General features: G+C 36.4%; 1 protein-coding gene across 2 annotated transcripts in view; it reads right to left on the reverse strand.

The window, feature by feature from the left end:
• LOC115213501 (probable serine/threonine-protein kinase DDB_G0282963) overlaps nt 1-23594 on the reverse strand; it is a 38835-nt gene extending 15241 nt beyond the window's left edge. Inside the window, exons 1-3 of one of the 2 annotated variants that reach the window (XM_029782507.2) lie at nt 23478-23594; nt 8530-8704; nt 3114-4199 (exon numbers count right to left, since the gene is read on the reverse strand). In XM_029782507.2, coding sequence (XP_029638367.1) covers nt 3114-4199; nt 8530-8668 — 1225 coding nt within the window. In that variant the 5' untranslated portion in view covers nt 8669-8704; nt 23478-23594. Of the gene's footprint in view, nt 1-3113; nt 4200-8529; nt 8705-9559; nt 9694-23477 lie in introns of those variants that run through there. The other variant, XM_036504110.1, reaches the window with a different exon arrangement.
• Between the last annotated feature and the right edge of the window lie 381 nt (nt 23595-23975).

The following is a 23975-nucleotide window of genomic DNA, read 5'->3' on the forward strand; positions in this document are numbered from 1 at the left end:
AACGTCCTTTATATTTCTTTATTGCCCACAAGGGGACAAACAAGGACAGGCAAAGGGATTAAGTGCGTAACTGGTACTTAATTTATTGACCCCAAAAGGATGAAAGGCAAAGTTGGCCTCAGTGGAATTTGAACCCAGAATATAACGGCAGACAAAATACCGCTAAGCATTTCACCTGGCATGCTAATGTTTCTGTCAGCTCGCCTCGCCTGTGCTTCTGCCATGTAAAAAGTACTCAATCCACTCTGCTGGGTGATTGGTGTTAGAAAGGGCAGGCAGCCGTAAAAACCTTGCCAAAAGAGACACAGCAGTTTGGTGCAGGTTCCTGTCAAACCTTCCAACCTATGCCAGCATGGAAGGTGGGCATTAAACATGATGATGAAGGTTCATTTACAATATGTCCTTACTAACAACATATCGTAAGCTTATTTGATCAGAGCCAATCTAGGGCTGCTGTTGCTGTTGAGCGAACAGTCTTTGTCCCAGAGCTCGCAAGATGGGAGAAGTCCGAAACATGGTCCTTTGCTAGTCATAAGACACGCAGAAGAGAAAGCAGGTCAACCCCCGACATCGAGAGCATCGACGGATGGGTGAATGTGCATCCAGGCTCAGCGGTTGCGTAGGAAGTCGGGGACAAGAAACAGGAAGAGTGAGAGAAAATTGGAACGAAAGAGTACAACAAGAGTCGCCACCCACCCTGCCAAAGCCTCATGGAGCTTTAGGTATTTTCGCTCAATAAACACACACAACACCTGGTCTAGGAATCGAAACCGCGATTCTCCGACTGCGAGTCCGCTGCCCTAACCACTGGGCCATTGCGCCTCCACTTCCTACTGCTGCCACTGCTGCAGTTACTGTAGCTGCGGCATTTGATGACTAACATTTGATGACTGAGTGATTAACGGTAAAAAGAGTATTCAGCTTTAACCCTCTGGCATTCAGAGTACTTTTATCAAATATAATACTTATTGATTTACATTGTATCCAGTTACTCATGCATTCTTTCATAGCTTCAAGATTTCAACAGTGTAATTGTGTATTTCTAGAATGACATTGTCGGGTAGGTGTGAGAGATCAGATCAGGTGGAATATTTAGGTTGGATATGACCGGTTTAACCCTTTTGTTACCAACCCAGCCAAAACCAGCTCTGGCTCTGTGGTAAAATGTCTTGTTTTTATAATTTTTGAATTAAAATATTCCACCAAGCTTTAGTCACAATTTACATTCCTAAAACTAGCTTAATGATAACTAGGTTATTTTACTATACTCTTTGTTATATCTAAAATAATTGAAAGAAACACAGAGCATCTCAAAATAAATACAGTAGCGAAAGGGTTAGGTGCTAAAAGGTTAAAACAACTAATCTCTTATTATAAAAGGCAGATTTTATCTGCCTCCCTTTGTCAGTTATAGAAATCTACAATATAGGATTTCTTCAATTACAATTTACCTAGCATTTTTAAGAGTAGAATGCATCGGGTCGTGCCAGGTCCACTTTTTAAAATTTCAACCCCAATTAAGCAAAATTTAGAGAAAACTCACATTGTGGTGTATGAGTCAAATGCTTCTCTTAGTGTGGGATACAGCACACGCAAACGCACACACACAGTGTGCAACGAATAAAGCGAAAGTAATTCACTTTCTGTAGTGAGTGACTCTTTCACTCTGCCTCCCACTTCCTCTTTACACACATAGACACGCAAATATAAATAAAATGTAAGCTAACATGCGTGTGTGTGTGCGTGTGTGTGAGGGTGCGTGTGTGTGTGTGTGTGCGTGTGCGTGAGTGTGTGACAGGAAAGTTTTTTACGACGAATATAAGACCTATATCCAAGTAGCAGAAAGATCGCCCAAAAGTGTATATAGATATTTAAATGTATTTATATATTCATCTATACACAGATGTATGTATAATGTGTGTGTATATATTTCTATAGACGTAACCATTCACTCCATACAAAGTTTTTTAGGATGAAAATAAGATCTAAAGTTATCTCTAAGAAACAGAAAGATCGCCCAAAAGTGTATATAGATATTTAAATGTATTTATATATTCATCTATACACACATGTATGTATAATGTGCGTGTATATATTTCCATAGAGGTAACCATTCAATCCATACAAAGTTTTTAGGACGAAAATATTTATATATAAAAGAAAGGTTGTGTGTCTGTCTACTCCGATTTAGATTCCTAACTACTCCCACATTTTGCGATGCAGTTTAACCAAAACCGGGTATCTTATAGTCGTCATTCATATCGAGCCCTTCTGGGTATTAGCGCGCGTCTACGATGAGTCTATGATTTTACAAATAATTTACCATCATTTTTTTCCATTTTAATGCATATTTTTTTAATAAAGGGAAGTAACTCTCAAACTTCACACCAATATGCGTGCTCATATGCGACGTAATATCACATCAGCAGCATTTCCTCACACCCTCCTTGCACTTGGCGAAGCCAAAATACCAGGGGATGAAAATGGTAATATTGCCATCGATTCCATTTGTACCATTGTTAAGACGCCTTCTGATCTCAGAGATGCAGTGTTCCCAGATCTACAAGCTAATTATCAGAATATGGATTGGATTGGCAAAAAGGCTATACTGGCCCTGAGGAATAAAACTGTTCACCATATTAATGATGAAATGCTAAAACTCATTCCTGGGGAAGTCTATGTATATCAGTCTATCGATACAACTCCTGACCCAGAGGACGTCATCAACTATCCAATAGAGGTACTCAATTCCTTTGAGCACCCCGGACTACCACCACACTTTCTCAAACTTAAAGTTGGTGCCCCTATAATGCTCATCAGAAATTTGGTTCCCCCAAAACAATGCAACGGCACACGCTTGATCGTTAAGTCCTTATCTCCCACCGTAAACTTATATCAATATTTGCCTGAATAATCATCATAATTCAGTGCAATCATTAACAGTACTTTCAAGCAATTCAGCCCCGAGCAACGCCGGGCAATTCTGCTAGTGCTTCTATAAAAACTGTACTATCTATAATCAACAGAAATTATAACAAAGCAATGAAAGTGAAATTTTAAAAATGAACTTTTGTTTTCATGCAATGGTAATAAATAAATACCAAAATACTGACCAGAATATTCGGTTGCGTGTATCACATCGTTAGGGTTGTTGACACTGTCAGTTAATAGGGAGAACTTTTCTTCATCAAGACAATGCTTCACATCTTCAATTTTAATATCCGTAACAGGCACATTATTAGCAGATTCTATATTTTCCAAATCCAATTTAATTATATCACTGTTATTACTATTATTATTATTGTTATTGTTGTTATTGTTATTATTATTATTATTATTATTACTAATATTATTAACCTGGTTAGAATTTGAAAAGTTACCTCTTTTAGCAGGTACTGACAAAAGAGGTAAATGTTTATCTTTATTGCTTTGAAAGTTATGTGAAGTGTTATCCTGAACCGTAGCGGAAGAATTGCTGTTCCAGTTGTCAGTGGAATAGTCTTCATCAATGACAACATCCATTAATAATTCCATTTGTGATTCATCCCTCGTGAGACAAGTATTGGTGTTAGCTTGGTTTTCATGTCGACCATCAACGTTCGGTGAAGATATATTTATGATACCTCGCCCGCCAGCTTCACTGCCAACACATCCTTGTAATAGTGTTTTTTGATGATGATGATGATGATGATGATCACTCGCTGAAAAATTATTTTCATTATTGTTTGTTTGGGATTGATTTGATGTGATGTTACGTGAATGTACCAAACCAATTTTCTGATTGTTGTTAACTAGTTTAGGTTGACTTTCATGATCTAAATACTGAGATGGCTTTGATACATTTCTAGAATAATTATAGCTGCTAGGAGGACTAGCAGGACTTTCCAGATCAATAATTTGAGAATTTCGGGTAAAAATATGATTGGTTTGTTGGTTGGGTAACTGAACATGCGTTACTTCTGAATCTAATTCACAGTTTGTGTTACATGTTCGAGAAAATCCACTTTGTGAAGAAACGGTAGTTGGAGGACTGTCACTGTCTAAAGTGATGACAGAACTCGGAGGAGAAATCATTGATGGAGCAGTTCTTAAATGTGTTTTTGCTGTATTTATATCCGATTGCTTAGATGTTGAAGCATTTCTGCAAGGGTGTTTCTTTAGTTCAGCAGGAAAAAGCTTGTTTAACCGGTCCTCATAATCTATAAAGACAAATTTATATAAAATACAGTAACACAAATATAATAAGGTCTCAAGAAGTGAGATTTTCAGAGAAAATTGATTACATAAAAAAAATACTAATTCTCTGTATTTTAAACCTTTTGTTACCATATTTCTGTTGAAATATATTGGTTCAATTAATTTTGTAAAGATTCTTTTTCCTTTTTTTTTTATTTTACTTGTCAGTCATCTGACTGTGGCCATGCTGGAGCACTGCCGTGACGGGTTTTAGTTGAACAAATCGTCCCAAGGACTTATTTTCTAAGCCTTGTACTTATTCTTTCAGTCTCTTTTGCTGAACCACTAAGTTAAGGGGACATAAACACATCAGCACCAGTTGTCAAGCTGTGATGAGGGGACAAACACAGACACAAAGACATACACACACACGTGTGTGTATATATATATATATATACACACACACATATATGATGGGCGTCTTTCAGTTTCTTTCTACCAAATCCACTCACAAGGCTATGGCTGGCCCAAAGCTATAGCGCTACACAGTGGGACTGAACCCAGAATCGTGCGGATGGGAAGCAGGCTTCTTACCACACAGACACGCATGTACCTCTATGAAAAATTTATTAAGATAAGTGCTTCAATAATAAGATGGTGTTAAGCGTTTGAGCTGGCAGAATCATTAGCACACCAGCCACACATGACCTTTATAACAGTGCAGATGATCAGTGGGCGGAAAAGAAAAATAAGGGATTTTAAATGGGTTATTTCCCCTTGGCTATTAAAGAAAAGTAAAGGCTATATCTTGAGAAAACATTCCTACATGTAAAAACCATGTAAACTGTATGAATACAGTGCCGACTGCAATGTTATCGATAGATAAATGGCGATTTCTGTCTGCTTGTGTGGTTGGTTGTTACATAGAGTACATCGTTGCAAAATATTAACACATCTATCAATATAAATTAAGAAGTTGTTCCTAGATATAAACAGGGTGTGACCTTTGTGATGACAGTGCATTTGTCTAAAAGCAGAACAGTTCTTCATGCAGTGCTTGTCAATTGGCTGAAGTGACACGAAAGGCATCATCATTCATAGTATATCTGTGAATTAAGTTCTTGTAAGAAAGTCCACGTAATGTAGAATGCTTGTTTAATAAATCAAGAATTATTCTATATATTTTTTCATTTATTATATATAGGAAAATGAAGGGGTTACTTCCCTTGGCTAGGAAAATGAATGGGTTATTTCCCCTGGTTGTTAAAGGGAAAATATATTGGTTATATATGTGGATCCCTTCTAGGAGCCCCAACTATCCAATTATAGACTTTTATTAAACTTCAATGAGTCTAGTAACAAACTGGATGCTACTTTAGCATGTTTGCAAAGTTTCATGAAAATTTGTTAAAGGGCATAAATGGCAACTTGACACAAACAGACAACTTGCTTTGTTCTCATCTTTAATTCTCTCAAGAAAATTTTTTTAGGGCACCACCTATTGGGAAGCACTCAGTCTTATTGTTAAAGGTGCAAAACTGAATATTACCAGTTAGTCAATAACTGATGAAGAATTACGGACCTCCTGTTTGTCTCCCGTTTATTTTTACATTCAGTATATGTTATGTCGTTTGTTTATTTACCATATATATACTAGCTGGTGTACCCAGAAATTCCAGGGGGTAAAGATGTTCTGTTGAAATACCTTATTATTCTGATATAAGAAAGCAATTTCGTTTTAACAGCCACAAAAGTACAAAAACTATCAGCTGGAGGAGGGAGAATTTGTTGGAGGTTGGCGAGAGAGGTTTTTGGAGGTTTGCAAGAAAGTACTCTGACTCATCGTGGCATTTTAAAGGTGAACTTTATGAAAGCTGATTTATTAACGGTAATATATAAATGTAGTATATACGTATGTAAATATATGAATGAAGTGTTTAATGTCTAAGAATAAAATGAAGAAAGTGCAATAATAATGTTCACACTCACTGATGGTCAGTCTCAGTAACTGCCTTTAGTTTACAGAGTTTTTATAACTATTTATAACTATCAAAAAGCAGCCAGAAGGATAACAGAACAAATGATTTCATTGGAGGTCTGTTATCTCCATTCCAGCCCCTGGTGGCCTAGAAGAGGTTAGAAGGGTCAAGTAGCAAAGACATTATTCTACTTAGCGAATGCATCTGGGAAATGTATAACTGCTGTCATTCACAGAAAAACTATTGTTTTATCATAAGAAAAGCACTGTTGAAGTGTTTAGTGAAATTTGGCAATTGAGGATTGAATCCATGCTATGCCTGCATGAAACCACTACATAAAAATGTAGAATTATTGGAGTAATGGCCATGAAAAAAAATATGTATGTATAGAAATGTATTAATGAAGTCTTTAAGGTTTAAGATTCAAATCAATGAAGTACAATAGTAATGTTTAGCAGTTCAAAACTGAGTAGTGAAATGCAGAATTAGGTCGGCTGAACGTGAGAATCAAATATTGGTTGCTTCACTAAAAACTGCAGATGGTATGGGTTATTTCCCTTGGGTTGTTTAAATAAAATGTTAGTAATATGTAGTAGATAGAAGGATCCATTGGAGGGGGCCCTATTATCGATTTTTTTCAACAATCTAAGTATGTCACAAGGTTTCCAGACATGAGTTCTACTCACATGTCAAATAAAATATAAAAGTGATATTGTCTGCAAAAATTAGAAATTGGACACACAAAAAATCAATATTCAAAGTAATTGAACATAAACAATGAAACCTGTAAAATATTTCTAAATTCAATGGCTCAGTTAGTTTCATGAAATTGTTGTATGAACTGTAAATAAGCAATAAATATTATGATTTGTAAAATAAGTATAGGTGATACAGGGTGTCCCAACTGAATGTGGTGTAGAAGTTTGGTTTCATTTTTAAAAAATTTTAAGCCTTCAAAGTATGAGTTCCTTGTATTGGGACACACTTATTACATACATTCTGGAATCAAAAATTTATGTACTATCATCGAAAAATTTTAACTGGAAAAATGCAGAATTATTGGAATTATGGGCATTGAAAGTGTACATGCATCAAGAAAATGCAATAATACGGTTTAGCAGTTGAAAACTCTGAGTAGTGAAATGCAGAATTAGGTCCGCTGATCGTGAGAATGAAATATTGATTGCTTCGCTAAAAACTAACAACTGTAAGTGCAAGTGCTATGGGCTATTTCCCTTGAGTGTTTAAAAAATATTATGTAGGTACTATGGGTTATTTCCCTTAGGTGTTTAAAAACAATTAATTATATGAGGTAGATATAAAGATCCCTCCCAGGGGCCGTATTATTGATTTTTTTTCAACAATCTAAGTATGTCACAGAGTTTCCAGACATGAGTTCTACTCATGTGTCAAGTTTCATCAAAATCGATAAAACGATGTAGGAGGAGTTAACTAACAACGCCACAAACAAACACACACCGGTTTTCCACATATGTAGTAGATATATATATATATATATATATATATATATATATATACACACATATAGATATATACATATATATATATAGCTGCTGCTAACTACCTAGAACCCATAAGAGTGAAAAAGAGAGACAGTGACAGGCAGAAAAAAGGAAAGTGTCCCTTGCATTTGAAAACTATGGAAATATACTTTTTTTTTCAAAAAACATTTCATTTAATTTTTCCATTATTTGTTTTTCAGTCACAATGACTAAAACCGATTCTAAAATGTTCTTCTGGAAGACCCTACGTCTTGCAACAGGCTCTGCACCATGCCACACAAGCAGGAGAACTCAGTTATGGCTTTCAGACAATTTCTGCGACCACATCATCACCCCTCACATCTGGACACATAACTCCCCAGACTGCAAACCTCTTGTGTGGGGCACAGTTGAGTGAGAGACCAACAAAACTCCTTGTAATGCCAAAGATGAACTGAAGGAGAGGATTATGGCAGCATTCACCAACTTAAACAAGGAGACAGTCCAGAAGAGTTGCAGGACATTCCGAAATCATCTGGAAGCTGTGGCTGAAGCCAATAGTGATTTTTTTAAATAAATTTACTCCTTAGTATTTCAAGATATTTTTATGTAATTTTGGTAAATATATCTGTTAAAATGAGATGCAAGTGTTATTTTCATTTCTGCATAATTTAGACAACAGTTTATTCACTGTACCCTGTATATAAAATAAAGGAACCTGTAATGAACATTTACATCACAGCTCTGTTTTTTACCAATCTTTCCCCACCACCCTGTAAATTCAACATGAAGACAAGACACCCTCAAAACATAGTCTCTTATTAAAAGATTAATTAAATAAATATGAATCTGGCAATAAAATCCTTACTCACCCAAAATCATGTAGCCATGGACTTTATATTCAGCAACTTTCAAATCTAACCACATTACAAACTGTGATAATGTCCATGGTTGCACCTTCTGGACCATAACAGCAAAGTCTTCTTTCACAGTATGCAGATCTAGCGTCATTCTTCCAGCTCTCTTGCTTTCTATACAACACTAAATCTGCAAAAAAAAGTTGAAAAAAAATTATTATATTTGTTGGCATATAAAATACACATTTTTTTTTTCTATACATGTCAAAATATTGCCCTGCATCTAATGTGGGCCATATTATAGATGGGAGATTGAGTGTTGTGGGATAGGAAGCTGGATAAGCATAAATCCACTAGACACAATAACTGTAACTAATAATAAAATTTTGATTTCAAATACTGATAAAAGACCAGCATTTTGGGAGTCAAGGGGTAAGTCATTTACATCAACCCCAGTACTCAACTAGTGCTTATTTTATTGACCCTGAAAGGATGAAAAGCAAAGTTGAATTTGAACTCAGAATGTGAAGATGGACAAAATGCCACCAAGCATTTTGTCCAGTGTACTCTAACTCTTTTACTTGTTTCAGTCATTTGACTATGGCCATGCTTGAATAAGAGATAAGATGGTGATGGAATGTACATAGGCCTCCTAAATCAGGGTCAATTACAGGCCAGTTGTAGCAGGGTTGAACTGAATCTAAACAGCAATGTTGAATTGAATAGATAAATAAGGGTCTTGCACTTGTCTTCCTAAAGAAAAAATAAAACTAGTTCAAGTAATCAAATCAGTTAAAACAATTATTCTTTGCTTCAATTAGATATTTTACAAATGAAAACAACTGTGTTGCAACAATTGTGTGTGTGTGTGTATCTGTCTGTCTGTGCATGTAAGGATACACTCACAAAACAAGCACATATGGACATATGCATACATATACAAATACACAGAAATATGTGTATACTAAACTATTATACAAAAAACATTTAAAACAATAAGCACATGAAAACAATCCCAGAGCAAAAAAAAAACCTATGAACTCACATGAATAATTTGCCTTTCAGTTAATTAGGACACACACAGTTAATAGAGCATTATCTAATAAATGAAGCATATCCAATAGCTTGTCCTGTTGTATAGTTAAACAAGAAACAAAAGAAATTCACAAAATACAGGCATGACTGTATGATAAGAAGCTCGTTTTACAACCACATGATTTCAGGTTCAGTCCCACTGGGCAGCACCTCGGGCATGTGTCTTCTACTATAGCATCAGGCAACCAATGCCTTCTGAGTGAATGTGGCAGACAGAAACTGTGTGGAAGCCCAGTGTGTGTGCACACGCGTGCATGTGTCTCTGTGTTTGTCCCCCTACCACTTGACAACCGGTTTTGGTTTGTTTACATCCCTGTAACTTAGTAGTTTGGCAAAAGAAACTGACTGAATGAATACTAGGCTTAAAAATATAAGTACTAAGGTTGATTTGTTCAGCTAAAGCCTTCAGAGCAGTGCCCCAGCATGGCCACAGTCAAATGACTGAAATAACTAGAAGATAAAAAGTAAAATTGGAAACCTGTTTTGTCAACATTAAAAACAAGTAAACGACAGTTCACAAAATCTCTGATGTAAGAATACCTCAATAAACTATTGCTGTACATGCCAGGTCAATCTGGGCTGATAAGACTTATAATCACAGGCATTCCAGCCATGGACATCCAGTCTATTTAAGGGTTTCTAGGACTATATTCAACAAGTCAACTTTCCCTTTTAAAGATGACAGGATATAGTTTGAGGGAGATTTACTCTAAAATGTTAGGAAGATGAATCACCATGAGAGCCCGTACAAGGTCACATAACTTGTTAGAAATAGAAGCTATCCTACAATCATATAAAAAAAGAAAAGCGTGGCTGGCCTAGATATATGAATTTTTTTTTTAATGGGATATTCATGGCTGGCTGCCTCTGATCATGGTTCAGCATTTGTTCATTTGTTCAAAAGGGCAGCCAGTGGGTTGGATCATAATCACTGCGATTAAAAAGGCTGTCATAGCTGAGAGTGGTAGTGGGGGATAAGCTCTCACTGCCTACAAAGTGCTCCCACGGCACTGCTCTGAAGGCTTTAGCTGAACAAATCAACCTTAGTACTTATATTTTTAAGCCTAGTATTCATTCAAGTCCAACTCCTGGCCTTCCTGCGGCGAAACTGTTCCCACTGACAGGAGAAGGGGCAAAGGTGAGAAACTGGTGCCTTAAAACCAGTTGCTTTGGGTAGTTGGGACGCGATAGCCTTGACTGGCAGCCCAACTAGGAGAGGGAAACTCCGATTTCAAACCTCCGCTACCTTGCGGCAAGACCCCCTCCTGGGGAAGGCTAAGGGAGTAAACCCCGACATAAAATCCGGAGCTGGAGTCCCTAAGGCGGCCTGACATAACACGTCATCACCAGCAACCCCTGCGACGCATCTGGTACAAAGCTGTATTGACCCGTCGTTCCCTTGGATCTACCAGCTGCATGGAGAGGGGGGATCAAACTGTGTGGGCAACAGCTGATCCCTCATACAAACCTGCCCAGGCCTTGTAGCTCAACCACCTTTTCCAAGCTACTACATTATCTCTCGAGATGGACGGATGCCGCTGCTGACAACGACATCAAAGTCACTCAAATGTGATGATTTTCTTTTTCTGATTGGAAGGTTTATCATTCCTTGTGAGTTTGTTCCACAAGATCAGACAATCAATAAAGCATTTTACTTAGATGTCCTGAAGTGTTTGAGAAAGGCCATTTGAAGGAAGAGAACTGAAGCATGGACAGACAAAACTCAGGTGCTTCATCGCAACAATGCACCTGTTCACAAATCACTCCTTATCCATGACTTCTTGGCAAAGCAAGTAATGACTCCAGTCCTGCTCGCTGAATAAGGACTGCTGTGGACTTTTTCCTTTTTTTCTCTTAAAGTTGGAATCACACTCATCCACTCTAAAAGGTTACCAATTTCAGATGATAGATGATAGTGAAAAAAATCAGTAAGGAAACTGCTTGTCATCCCTGAAAATGCATTCCAAAATATTGGGAGTGGTGTATAAATAGTGAATGGGACTATTTTGAAGGAGACATCATCATCATCATCATTTAACACTCATGTTCCATGCTGGCAAGGGTTGGACAGTTTGATGGGATCACATGGGTCTAAGGACACCAACTACTATACAAAGTGTATTCAGTGCCTTTTTCATGCCATCATCACTAATGAGGTTGCCTTACATCTTGCAAGACTACAAACCACAAGTAGGGAGGGGGAACTTTATACTAGAAGAATAAGGGGTAGATAGAGAGGGCTAAAGTATGGGCCACAGCAAAACAAGCTTCTTGCTGAAGATGGGGTACATGGCTAGACGTCAGATTAAATTATCTTTTATCTTTCATTACTTGCTCCAGTCACAAACCTGTAGCCATGCTGAGACACTGCTTTGAAGGGCTTAGTTAAACACATCAACCCCAGAATTTATTTTTAAGCCTAATACTTATTCTATTCATCTCTTTTTGCCAAACTACTAAGTTACAAGGATGTAAACAAACCACCAGTTGTCAAGCAGTAGTGGGAGGCAAACACAAAGACACACACACATACATTATATATATACACACACATCTACTACATATGTGGAAAATCAGTGTGTGTTAGTGGCGTTGTTAGTTAACTCCTCCTACATCATTTTATTGATTTTGATGAAACTTGACATGTGAACTACATATCTAGAAACCTCGTGACATACTTAGATTGTTAAAAAAAAATCAATAATAGGGCCCCTCCAATGGATCCTTCTATCTACTACATATTACTATTTTATTTAAACAACCCAAGGAAAATAACCCATACCACCTGCAGATTTTAGCGAAGTGATCAATATATGATCAGCCAACCTAATTCTGCATTTCACTACTCAGTTTTGAACTGCTAAACATTATTATTGCACTTCCTAAATTTGAATCTTAAACATTAAAGACTTCATTCATACATACTTTTTTGAATGCCCATTACTCCGATAATTCTGCATTTTTACAGTTACAGTTTTTCCATGACAGAAAATAAATTATTTATTCCACAACAAATTTGTAGTGGCTTCATGCAGTCATAGCATGGATTCAATCCTCAATTGTCAAAATTCACTTAGCACTTCAACAGCGCTTTTCTCATGATAAAACAATAGTTTTTTTGTGAACGACAGCAGTTATACTTTTCCCAGATGCCTTCACTAAGTAGAATAATGTTTTTGCCTCTCGCAAACCTCCAACAGACAGTTTTTTATACTTTTTCATGATGGAAAATACACCTTTTGTGGCAGTTATAACAAAATTGCTTTCTTATATCAGAGAAATAAGACGTTTCAACAGAACATCTTTACCCTTGGGAAATACCAGGTACATCAGCTAGTACTTATATATATATATATATAGATGTGTATATTTTACCCTTGTTAACAATTGACATGGAATATATGATGGGCTCTTTTCAGTTTCTGTCTACCAAATCCACTCACTAGGGCTATAGTAGAAGACAATTACCTAAAGTGTCACATAGTTGAACAGAAACCTGGAACCATGTGAGAAAAAAACTTCTAACCACACAGCCAACCAGCACCTATTGTAATTTGTTTTTAAAAAGCCATTTCATTTTTGGCTGATCTTATATTCAATTTGCATTTGTAATATTTTCATCCTCAATAAATTGAAAGTGAAACAACGGTATCTTTAATTTTCAGAAAAAAATGAAACAACCAATACTTTCAAATGTAAACAAAATATATTTACAAACTTCAAATGCAAACTAAATGTATTTGTAGGAGTGGCTGTGTGGTAAGTAGCTTGCTTACGAACCACATGGTCCCCCACTCCAACATTGCTTGACAACCGATGCTGGTGTGTTTATGTCCCCGTAACTTAGCGGTTCGGCAAAAGGGACCGATAGAATAAGCACTAGGCTTACAAAGAATAAGTCCTGGGGTCGATTTGCTCGACTAAAGGCGGTGCTCCAGCATGGCCACAGTCAAATGACTGAAACAAGTAAAAGGGTAAAAAGAAAAAAAACTACTGCAACTCAAAAAAATCTAAACCTCAACAGTTTCTGCTTATTAAGACTGATTACATTCTAAATCCTTTAATAATTTAAAATCTTTAATGATGTTTCTTTTAATTAATGTATTATTATTGTTGTTGTTGTTCTACCTTTTCGGTTTGAAGCACCAGATCCGATTTATTTTTGAAAATTTCTGTAGGTCTTGTTTTCTTTCTTTATTCATGCTAATTACGAAATCATAACTGTCTTCTGTTTTTATAGAGATATATATACTTTTTGAACTTAAGACAGCGAAATGGCAGCATCGTTGCCCACCGGGGAAAATGCTTAGTGGCATTTCGTCCGTCTTTATGTTCTGAATTCAAATGATGTCGACTTTGCCTTTCATCCTTTTGAGGTCAATAAATAAGTGCCAGTTGAGCATTGGGAGTTGATGTAATCGACCAATCCTTCCCCACCAGAAATTGCTGGCCTTGTACCAAAACTTGAAAGCAATATATATAATTTCTGAACTTCTGAAGTTCAAAGCATAGGAATCCGAAGAACTTTATACAACGAACGAACAAACGAAAGAAGTAAAAAAAATTCGCATAAAAACAATAAGTGTCTGGAAAAAATGGGTGAAAAACAAACGTAAGGAGGAGATTTAAAAAAACCACAAAGAAAACCTAGAAAAGATTATTATATCAATAGTTAAAGGATCTTTTCGGTGTGACCGGCAGTTTTTTTAAATAATTTCCACGTAACTAAACACTTTTAAACTTTGTATACTGGTAGAATGTGTTTATAAAACATCTTTTTCTCTTGGCGTTATTGAGAAAATTCTATAGTTTGTAAGATATTTGTTGTTTTTTTTTCCTTCAATTTCTGCAAGTTCAACCAATCAATGACGTCTATTAAAGGTGAAAACATTCTGTACCATATGAACATGTCCCTTGTTTAAGAAACAGAATGGGTTTATTTACATTTCTGAAAAAAAAAAAAATACCCTTCCCCCCGCCCCTAAAACAGATTGAAATGCAATAGATCGATACTAGGGTCATAATTATGGGTGACAATTTTATATGACACCGCTAGAAAAAACTGCTGTTCAAACCGAAAAGATCCTGAAATTTCCTTGATCTTGTTATCTTGTTAGATTTTAGTGAAAGTACATGGCTTGGTGGTTAGGGTATTCGGCTCACGATTGTATGGTCATGAGTTCAATTCCCAGCGGTGTGTTGTGCTTGTGAGCAAGACACTTTATTTCACGTTGCTCCAGTCGACTCAGCTGGCAAAAATTAGTTGTACCTGTTTTTCAAAGGGCTAGCTGGTCTCATGCCGATGGCACGTAAAAAGCACCATCCGATCGTGGCCGTTTGCCAGCCTCGTCTGGCACGTAAAAAGCACCCACTACACTCACGGAGTGGTTGGCGTTAGGAAGGGTATCCAGCTGTAGAAACACTGCCAGATCAGACTGGGCCTGGTGCAGCCTTCTGGCTTCCCAGACCCCAGTTAAACCGTCCAACCCATGCTAGCATGGAAAGCAGACGTTAAACGATGATGATGATGATGATGCTGAACCTCTCTGTATTTCAAAGAGCCAGCTTTGTCGCATTCTGTGTTACGCTGGACCACGCTGAGAACTATGTTAAGGGTTTGCCTGTCTGTGAAGTTCTCAGTCATTTGCACGTTAATTTCACGAGCAGGTTGTTCCGTTGATCAGATCAACTGGTTGTCGTAACCGACAGTGTGTCAGTCTATTGTTAGTTTTGGAATTGTGGTTATTTTGGCAAGGGATTTTACACTAAGACAATTAATTGCATTATGGGATAGGCACGATAGTCATTTTAACATACAGTATACTATTATATTAATTTAAGAAAATTAATGATAGTTCTGTCAAATAATTTTGTCATTCATTGTAGTTATATGTAACTTGAGAAAAAGTAATTATTTGTATATATACGTTTTTGAGTTGAGTTTAACTAGGATCTTTTCAGTTTGACCGGCAGTTTTTTAAAATAATTTCCACGTAACTAAACACTTTTAAACTTCATATACTAGTAGAATGTGTTTATAAAACATCTTTTTCTCTTGGCTTTATGGAGAAAATTCTGTAGTTTATAAGATATTTGTTGTTCTTTTTCTTCAATTTCAACCAATCACTGACGTCTATTGAGGTGAAAACATTCTGTGCCGTATGAATATGTCCCTCGTTTAAGAAACAGATTGGGTTTATTTACATTTCTGAAGTAAAAAAGATACCCTTCCCCCCACCCCTAACCCTAAAACAAATTGAAATGCAATAGATCGATACTAGGGTCATAATTATGGGTGACAATTTCATATGACACTGCTAGAAAAAACTGCCGTTCAAACCGAAAAGATCCAAGACGTGACCCTCATGAATGTTTGCAACACAGGCGCAGGCGTAGCTGTGTGGTAAGAAGCTTACTTCCCAACCACATGATTCTGGGTTCAGTCTCACTATGTGGCACTTGGGCAAGTGTCTTCTACTATAGCCTAGGACCAACAAAAGCCTTGTGAGTAGATTTGGGCCTACCCCACTATAATATGTGTGTGTGTGTGTTTGTCCCCTTGCCATTGTTTGACAACCGATACAGCTGTGTTTATGTCTCTGTAACTTAGCGCTTCAGCAAAAGAATTCAATAAAATAAGTACTAGGCTTGCAAAGAATAAGTCCTGGGGTCGATTTCTTTAAGGTGGTGCTCCAGCATGGCCGCAGTAAAATGCCTGAAACGAGTAAAATAATAAAAAAAAAATGTGTGCATGTGTGCCCCCTCTACCACTGCTTAATTGGTGTGCATGTGTTTACGTCCTTATAACCTAGCGGTTCAGCAAAAGACAACTTCTGGGGACGAGTCTTCAAGTCCATGTTCCTGCATGGCTGCAGTCTAATGACTGAAACAAGTGAAAGATAAAAGATAGGATGTATATTTTATCTTCAATAAATTGAAAATGAATTTTTTTTTCCCCACCCAGAAATTTAAGCAATTAAATACTTGAATATGTTGACATATTTATAGACTCCTAATGCGAAATAAATACATTTTATATACGCAAATATAGCACTGATGTCGTTAATCAGATCTTTTCGGTTTGACTGGCAGTTTTTTTAAATAATTTCCATGTAACTAAACACTTTTAAACTTCGTATACTGGTAGAATGTGTTTATAAAACATCTTTTTCTCTTGGCTTTATTGAGAAAATTCTACAGTTTGTAAGATATTTATTGTTTTTTTTCTTCAATTTTTGCAATTTCAACCAATCAATGACGTCTATTGAGGTGAAAATATTCTGTGCCATATGAAAATGTCTCTCGTTTAAGAAACAGATCGGGTTTATTTACATTTCTGAAAAAAAAAAAAATACCCTTCCCCCCGCCCCTAAAACAGATTGAAATGCAATAGATCGATACTAGGGTCATAATTATGGGTGACAATTTCATATGACACCGCTAGAAAAAACTGCCGTTCAAACCGAAAAGATCCTAGACTCCTAATGCGAACTAAATATAGCACTGATGTCGTTAATCCTCTCACCCTAACGATTTTCTGGATGAAACGAATGAAAAATTAATATAAGATTTCTTTGTTTTTTTTTTTGGTCTTTGGTTAATGTTTACATTATTAGCCGGAAAGAAAGTCAAAATTTTAAAAAATAGTGCAACGGATGTAAAAAGAAAAGGTGTAGGAAACGATTATGCAAACAAAAATGCCCGGAAAGGAACAGAGAGTGGGGAGAGGCCTTCGGAAAATTCACAGGATCCGATGTTTTTTCCCTCATAACTTCTAGGAAAATGGGGTTTTTTTAATGAAATTTTATATAAATACCTTTCAAACGGTATAGATTACGATATTAAAGAAATTTGAAGGGAAAATCTTTTCTGAGGGGATGGAGAGAGGACTTCGAAAAATTCACAAAATCCGAGTTTTTCCCTCGTACAGGACTTAGATGCTAAACATCCCTTTGAAGGCTTCAGGCCCTTACTTCTACGATGGATGGCGTGGTTATGTGGTATGAAGCTTATTTCCCGACCACATGGTTCCAGGTTTGGTCCCACTGCGTGACACTTTGGGCAAGTGTCTTCCACTACAGCCTCGGGCCGACCAGAACCTTATGAGGGGACTGAGTAGAGGGAAACTGAAAGAAGCCCGTCGTGTATATGTGTGTGCGTGTGTGTGTGTGTGTGTATCTGTGTTTTTCCCCTACCACCGCTTGACAACCGGTGCTGGTGTGTTTATGTTCCCGTAACTTTGTTGTTCGGTAAAAGAAACCTAGAAAACAAGTACCAGGTAAAGGCGGCGAACTGACAGAAACTTTAGCACGCCGGGCGAAATGTTTAGCGGTATTTCGTCTGCCGCTACGTTCTGAGTTTATGATTCATGTGTGAGTGTGTGTTCTTGATACTCGTTTAGAACAAGTAGTTTTACACCAATTACACTATTTTTTCTTAGTTTAAAGGCCGTGGACTGAAGATGTGAAATTTCCGAAGCCTCTCCCCCACCCCCCTTTCGCGAGCGCGCATTTTTTTCATGATAGTCGTTTAGAGCAAGTTGTTTTACACCTATTACGCTGTTTTTGTTTTTGTTTTTGTGCCCGGTTCAGACGCTTTCGGAAATTCCCGATATAAATTTTCCGAGGCCTCTCCCCCACCCCTCTTTCGCGAGAGCGCATTTTTTTTGTCATATTCGTTTAGAGCAAGTTGTTTTACACATATTACACTATTTTTTTTTTGTTTTGGTGCCCGGGTCAGCTCCTCAGACGCTTTCGGAACTTCCCGATGTGAATTTTCCGAGACATCTCCCCCACCCCCCTTTCGCGTGCGCGAATTTTTTTTTTCATATTCGTTCATAGGAAATTGTTTTACACCTATTACACACATTTTTTTTTTTTGATTTTCTGATAATCGTAACGCCCTATATTAACCGCCGAGGTCGACTTTGCCTTTCATCCTTTCGGGGTCGATTAAATAAGTACCAGTTACGCACTTGGGTCGATGTAATCGACTTAATCCCTTTGTCTGTCCTTGTTTGTCCCTTCTATGTTTAGCCCCTTGTGGGTAGTAAAGAAATAAGAATAAGTAGCAGGCTTGATTTAAAAATTAAAAAAAAATAAATAGTGAGGTCGATTCATTCGGCTAAAATTTCTTTAAGGCGGTGCCCCAGTATGGCCGCAACCTAATGACTGAAACACGTGAGAGATAAAAGGCAAGAAAGAAGATTCACATGGTTATGATTTTTCGAACTGCTAACATATATAAAATATGGAATTTTTTTTTCTTTTCTGTTTACAAGTGGTACATCAATACTTTATGAAACATTTCACTTGAGTACATAAAAATAAATATTCAAAAGATCCAGAACAATTCAATAATGGACAATTAGTAAAAGCAAGCAACAAGAAAATGGCAACAGAAAGAGATAAGGGATCGCTAATGAAAATAAAGAGGCATGCCACGGATCCTTCATTTATTACATCATGCCAGGGGGCCATAGATGTTCCCTTCCAAAACTGTAATATTTCAATATTTCCCATTTACTTGTATGCATTTTATTTTACATTTCTACGGACGAGATTTTACAAGAAAAACAAAATGCATAAGCGCAAGTGTGGCTGAGAAACTTGCTTCCCAAGTCCCACTGCGCACCACCCTATGCTGAAATCTGGTTTAAGTACCCTATTATAACCCCTCATAACCTTTATATTATTTTTTTTGAATTTTCAGAAAATTTTTGCAAATTTGTGTTCTACGCACGGCAAGTCATACAATTATGAAAAAAAAAAAAAACGTTTTTGTTTTTTTTTTCAATTTTTAATCCCTTTGCCCACCCACTAAATCCTAAAATTCCCACTCTTTCGAATTCTTTTAAAAATCAGTTTTTAGATCAGTGCGAATCTTTGGCTTAAATCCCAGCAATGGACCAATAAATGTGTTTATGGGGAGAAAAGTAATGAAAAACATGAAAATATGTTTGTCTCAGACTGACAAACAAATGAGAAAGGTATCAGGTGGTCATGTGATATGCTAAAAACAACAGCTAAATCGCCCTTAAATCACAATTTTTTTGGTATTTTATAATCGTATGAATTCCCGTGTATAAAACACAAATTTTTCTGAAAATTCCAAAAAAGTGCTTAAACCACAATTTTTTTGGTATTTTATAATCGTATGAATTCCCGTGTATAAAACACAAATTTTTCTGAAAATTCCAAAAAAGTGCTTAAACCAGAATTCCGCCCAAATATCTTCTACTAAGGTCGACCAAAGCTTTGTAGAGTGGATTTGATAGACAGAAACTAAAAGAAGCCCTTTGTGTATGTGTGTTGGTTTGTTTATGTCCCCATAACTTAGCTGTTCGGCAAAAGAGCCCAACAGAATAAGTACCAGGCTTTAAAAAAAAGAAACAGGTACAAGGGTCGACTAAACCCTTCAATGCGGTGTCCCCAGCACGGCCGCAATCCAACGATTGAAATAGGAAAAAGAGAAAAAATATAGCCGTCATTCGCAAGCGTGTATGGCATGGTAAACGTATTTTCGCCGATTGTTTTAAGTACTTCTGCAGAAAGCAAGCCGACACAGACAACCTTCTCGACTCTGCTGCTTCTTGGCCCGGCAGAACATAGAGGATATGAGAGCTAATGGAAAGAAGTGATGTACCACATCAAGCCGGTGCTCATTTTCAGCTGAATAGACTGGAATGGCGTGAAATAATGTGCCTTGCTGAAGGCCACAAAATAACTGCACCGTCCAGGGACCACACCCACGACATAATGTTCGTCAACCCAACATCCTAACCATTAGCTTATGCACACTTATAGACGAGATTTATAGCCCGGAAAGAAATTTAAATATTTATTCATTTGCATCGCTGTAGAGTCATTAAAAACATACATACACTTTGTTATATTCACTTTTGCTTTTAAAGCTGTAATAATTCTATCACGATGCAATCGTCAAACGATACCAGATTGGAATATATCCAGCTCTAAAATATCCATCGATTAATAAATTAGAATTACTCTACAACAGGTGTTCTCAGCCATTTTTAATCTATGGACCCCTTTGATTACTATTTTATTCTGGTGGACACCCCATAGCCATTCGATGTTTAAAAACTAGTTTTATAGAAACTTCTTTCAAAATTTCTATTTTGTTTTTCGCACATTAATTTGTGTAGGTTGAACTATGTAAAATGTTAGAGAAAGAAACCTCAGTTTCTTGCAATACATACATCCAAAACAAAATTTTTCCAAGGGCCCTTAAAATACTATTGTGGATCCCTAAATTACTATTTTGTTGCGTGGACCCCAAAAATCTTATATGGACCCCCAGGAGCCATATGGACCTCGGTTGAGTACCACTGCTCTAGAGGAATGCCTAGTTATTTTCGGCCTACCTATACAAGTGTGACCCACACAGACTTTGTTTCCTCATGACTTTCAGAAAAATGGATATTTTTTTAATGAAATTTTCTACAAGTACGCCTCAGATGGTGTAAATTCCAACTATATCGGAATTTGTTGTGAAAAACTTTTTCCGAGAGGAGTTTCGGCTCTGTTCCCTCATAACTTTCAGAAAAATGGCGGGGGAGACATGAAATTTTCTACAAATATCTTGCAGAGTGTGTAGATTATGATTATATCCACTATTTAATGAGGAGGGAAATGGTGGACACACACATCACAATTGTTTTCGAAATTATTTCTCCGTGTTAAATTCCGATATAATCGTGATCTACACACTCTGGAAGGTATTTGTACAAATTTTCTTTAAAAAAAAAAAATAACTATTTTTCTGAAAGTTAAGAGGAAATAAAACCGACTCGTGTAAATTTTCCGCAATTCCTCTCCCAACAAAATCATTTTTCAAACCAAATTCCGATATAATCGGAATCAGCAGAATTCTGCTTTAAGCACCCCATATAACCCCTCGTAACTTTTTTGATTTTAGGAGTTTTCAGAAAAGTTTTGCGAATTTGCTCTCTCCACATGTGAGTTCATACGACTATGAATTTTTTTTCTTTAACTTTTCGAAATTAAAAATTATTTTAAAGTTTTCGAATTTTTTTTTAATCAGTTTAAAATACAGCCAGTCCGAATTCTTTGCTCAAATCCCAACAACAGACCATTAAATGTGTTTATGAGAAGAAACATATTGAAAAGCATCAAATACGTCAGTGACAAACAAACGAAGGTATCAGGTGGTCGTGAGATGTGCTTAAAAATATAACTGCTAAATAGCATTTAAATCACATAATTTTTTTTTCCGGATTTTGCATACTCTTATGAATTCCTGGGTGTAGAAGACAAATTCGCAAAAAAAAAAATTCTGAAAATTCCCCAAAATAAAGAAGATGTAAAAGGTTATATGGGGTGCTTGGAGCAGGATTCCGCTTCGAAAAATATTCATTTCTCTGAAAGTTATGAGAAAACAAAAGTGGTGGTGGGACACAATTGTGTAGGTATACTTTAAATTCTGAAATGCAAGTCAATGTAACACTGAAATAACCTTCATTTATCCATAAATTTAAAAAATTGTTAATTACTAAATAACAAAAAAAAAACACGCAACTTTTAGCATGACATTATAGTTTTCTATTAGCGATATAAAGGTTTTTTGTTGTTTTACATGAGTGCAAACTTATATAATTTCCCTCTCTCTCATATAAGTTGCCAAAGAGCTTCAGCATGGTCGCTCAAGTACTAATAATAACAGCCAAATCGTCTTCAAATTACATCATACCGTTTTAGAAGAGACAGTAGGTAATATAGAGTTGCGTATATACAGTGCATAGCGAAAACGGGGTGGATGTGGTTAGAATGCCTATGATAGGCCTGGCCGGGCACATCTCACCCGAAGCTAAACAACTGCATCTGTAGACGTAGATTCCGTTTACAGCGGCATTGAGAGCCATTTTCTGATCATTCGGGGTCGTTTTCTTTTTAGATACTTCATCAAAGGAGGAAGGGCAGCATCCATGAAACTTTTCAGGACCACGGAGACTTGTGGAATAAAATTATCCCTGACTGGATACCTGACCTGAGTGCTCGCAATAGACTAAACCCGCTAAATGCACCCAAGGAGCAGATGGTGGTGTTAGAGCAGATAAACTGATTAGATTTACTAGCCAAAACAGGAACGGATCCCTTACAAGCTTCCTCGGGACTTCCGTCTACTAAATTTAATTCACAAAGCTTTGATTAACTCCAGGATTGAACCCAACACCATTTAGTTACGAACCGAATTTCTCAACCATGCCTGCGAACAAGTTGATCGACAACCAGATGAGCAGAGGTGGGGGAAAAAAACGTTAATTTTAGAAAATATATGTTTAACAGTAAAATAACATTTATGTTCTTAAACTTTTTAGAAATATTACTTTTACTATTTTTCAGAAAACTATAAAATAAATCAAAATGTTACTTCTAAATATTTTATAGCATTTCTCACTGGTGTAAAGTTGTCTTTTGACATAAAACTATAATAAAATGAAAATACTCGAGAGCAACAATTACTGTTCTGGCTAGGCGGATATAATAATAAACAAAAGTAAAATTAATAGGTGAAAGCAGCGATAAAAAGCTATAAAAAAAGCTCACAATTTATGCATTAGGTTAAAAACTTAAATAAATATCGGATCTATTGTCTGTTTGTTCCTCTCAATAATTTCAGCTAAATTTATTTACAGGATTATACTTGAAATGTTATGAAAAGATTAATTACGAAAATGAGGAACGAACAAATGTTAACACCGATGTTTACCCCTTTTTTTTTTAATATAAAAATGACGAAAATCAAAAATGTTTTTACGACAATAAGAATCTATGAGTATTCTAATCGCTTCAGAAAAATAATACAGTTATCAGAATTATGTAAAATACCTGGGGGAAGCGATAAAATCCCAGTTTAAAGTGTAAGCATCAACATAAACATAACAGCTTGTTAGATCGACTGCCATATTATTTCCGGTTTGTTGTATAATACCGGTGTAAGAACAAAATTTACCACTGTAAAATTTATTACCAAATCATAAATCTTTTTTTTTTTTTCCGTTTCTTTTCTTCCAGCTATATCATCTTCTATTATCCAAGACTTCGGTAAATGTTATGATGCTTTATTAATCTCAGCTAAGTTAACTTTTCTTTTATGTAAAATCTTATGTTCTGACGACAACTGAAGTGGGAGCTGGGACTGAGTCGCATTAGGCCGAATTAATGTTAAACGATAGTATCGGTTAAAAGTTTAGAGATGTAAATAAAAGCTGAGAGTAGATTTAGTGTTGATAATTAGTATAGTTATTGGATTAAGATTAGATTAGAATTCTGTCACGGTTTGTTTGTGAAAGGTTATCATACGTAAAAGAAATTGGAAGTTCAATT

This window comes from Octopus sinensis, linkage group LG6 (genome assembly GCF_006345805.1).
Source record: "Octopus sinensis linkage group LG6, ASM634580v1, whole genome shotgun sequence".
In the NCBI taxonomy this organism is placed as follows: domain Eukaryota; kingdom Metazoa; phylum Mollusca; class Cephalopoda; order Octopoda; family Octopodidae; genus Octopus; species Octopus sinensis.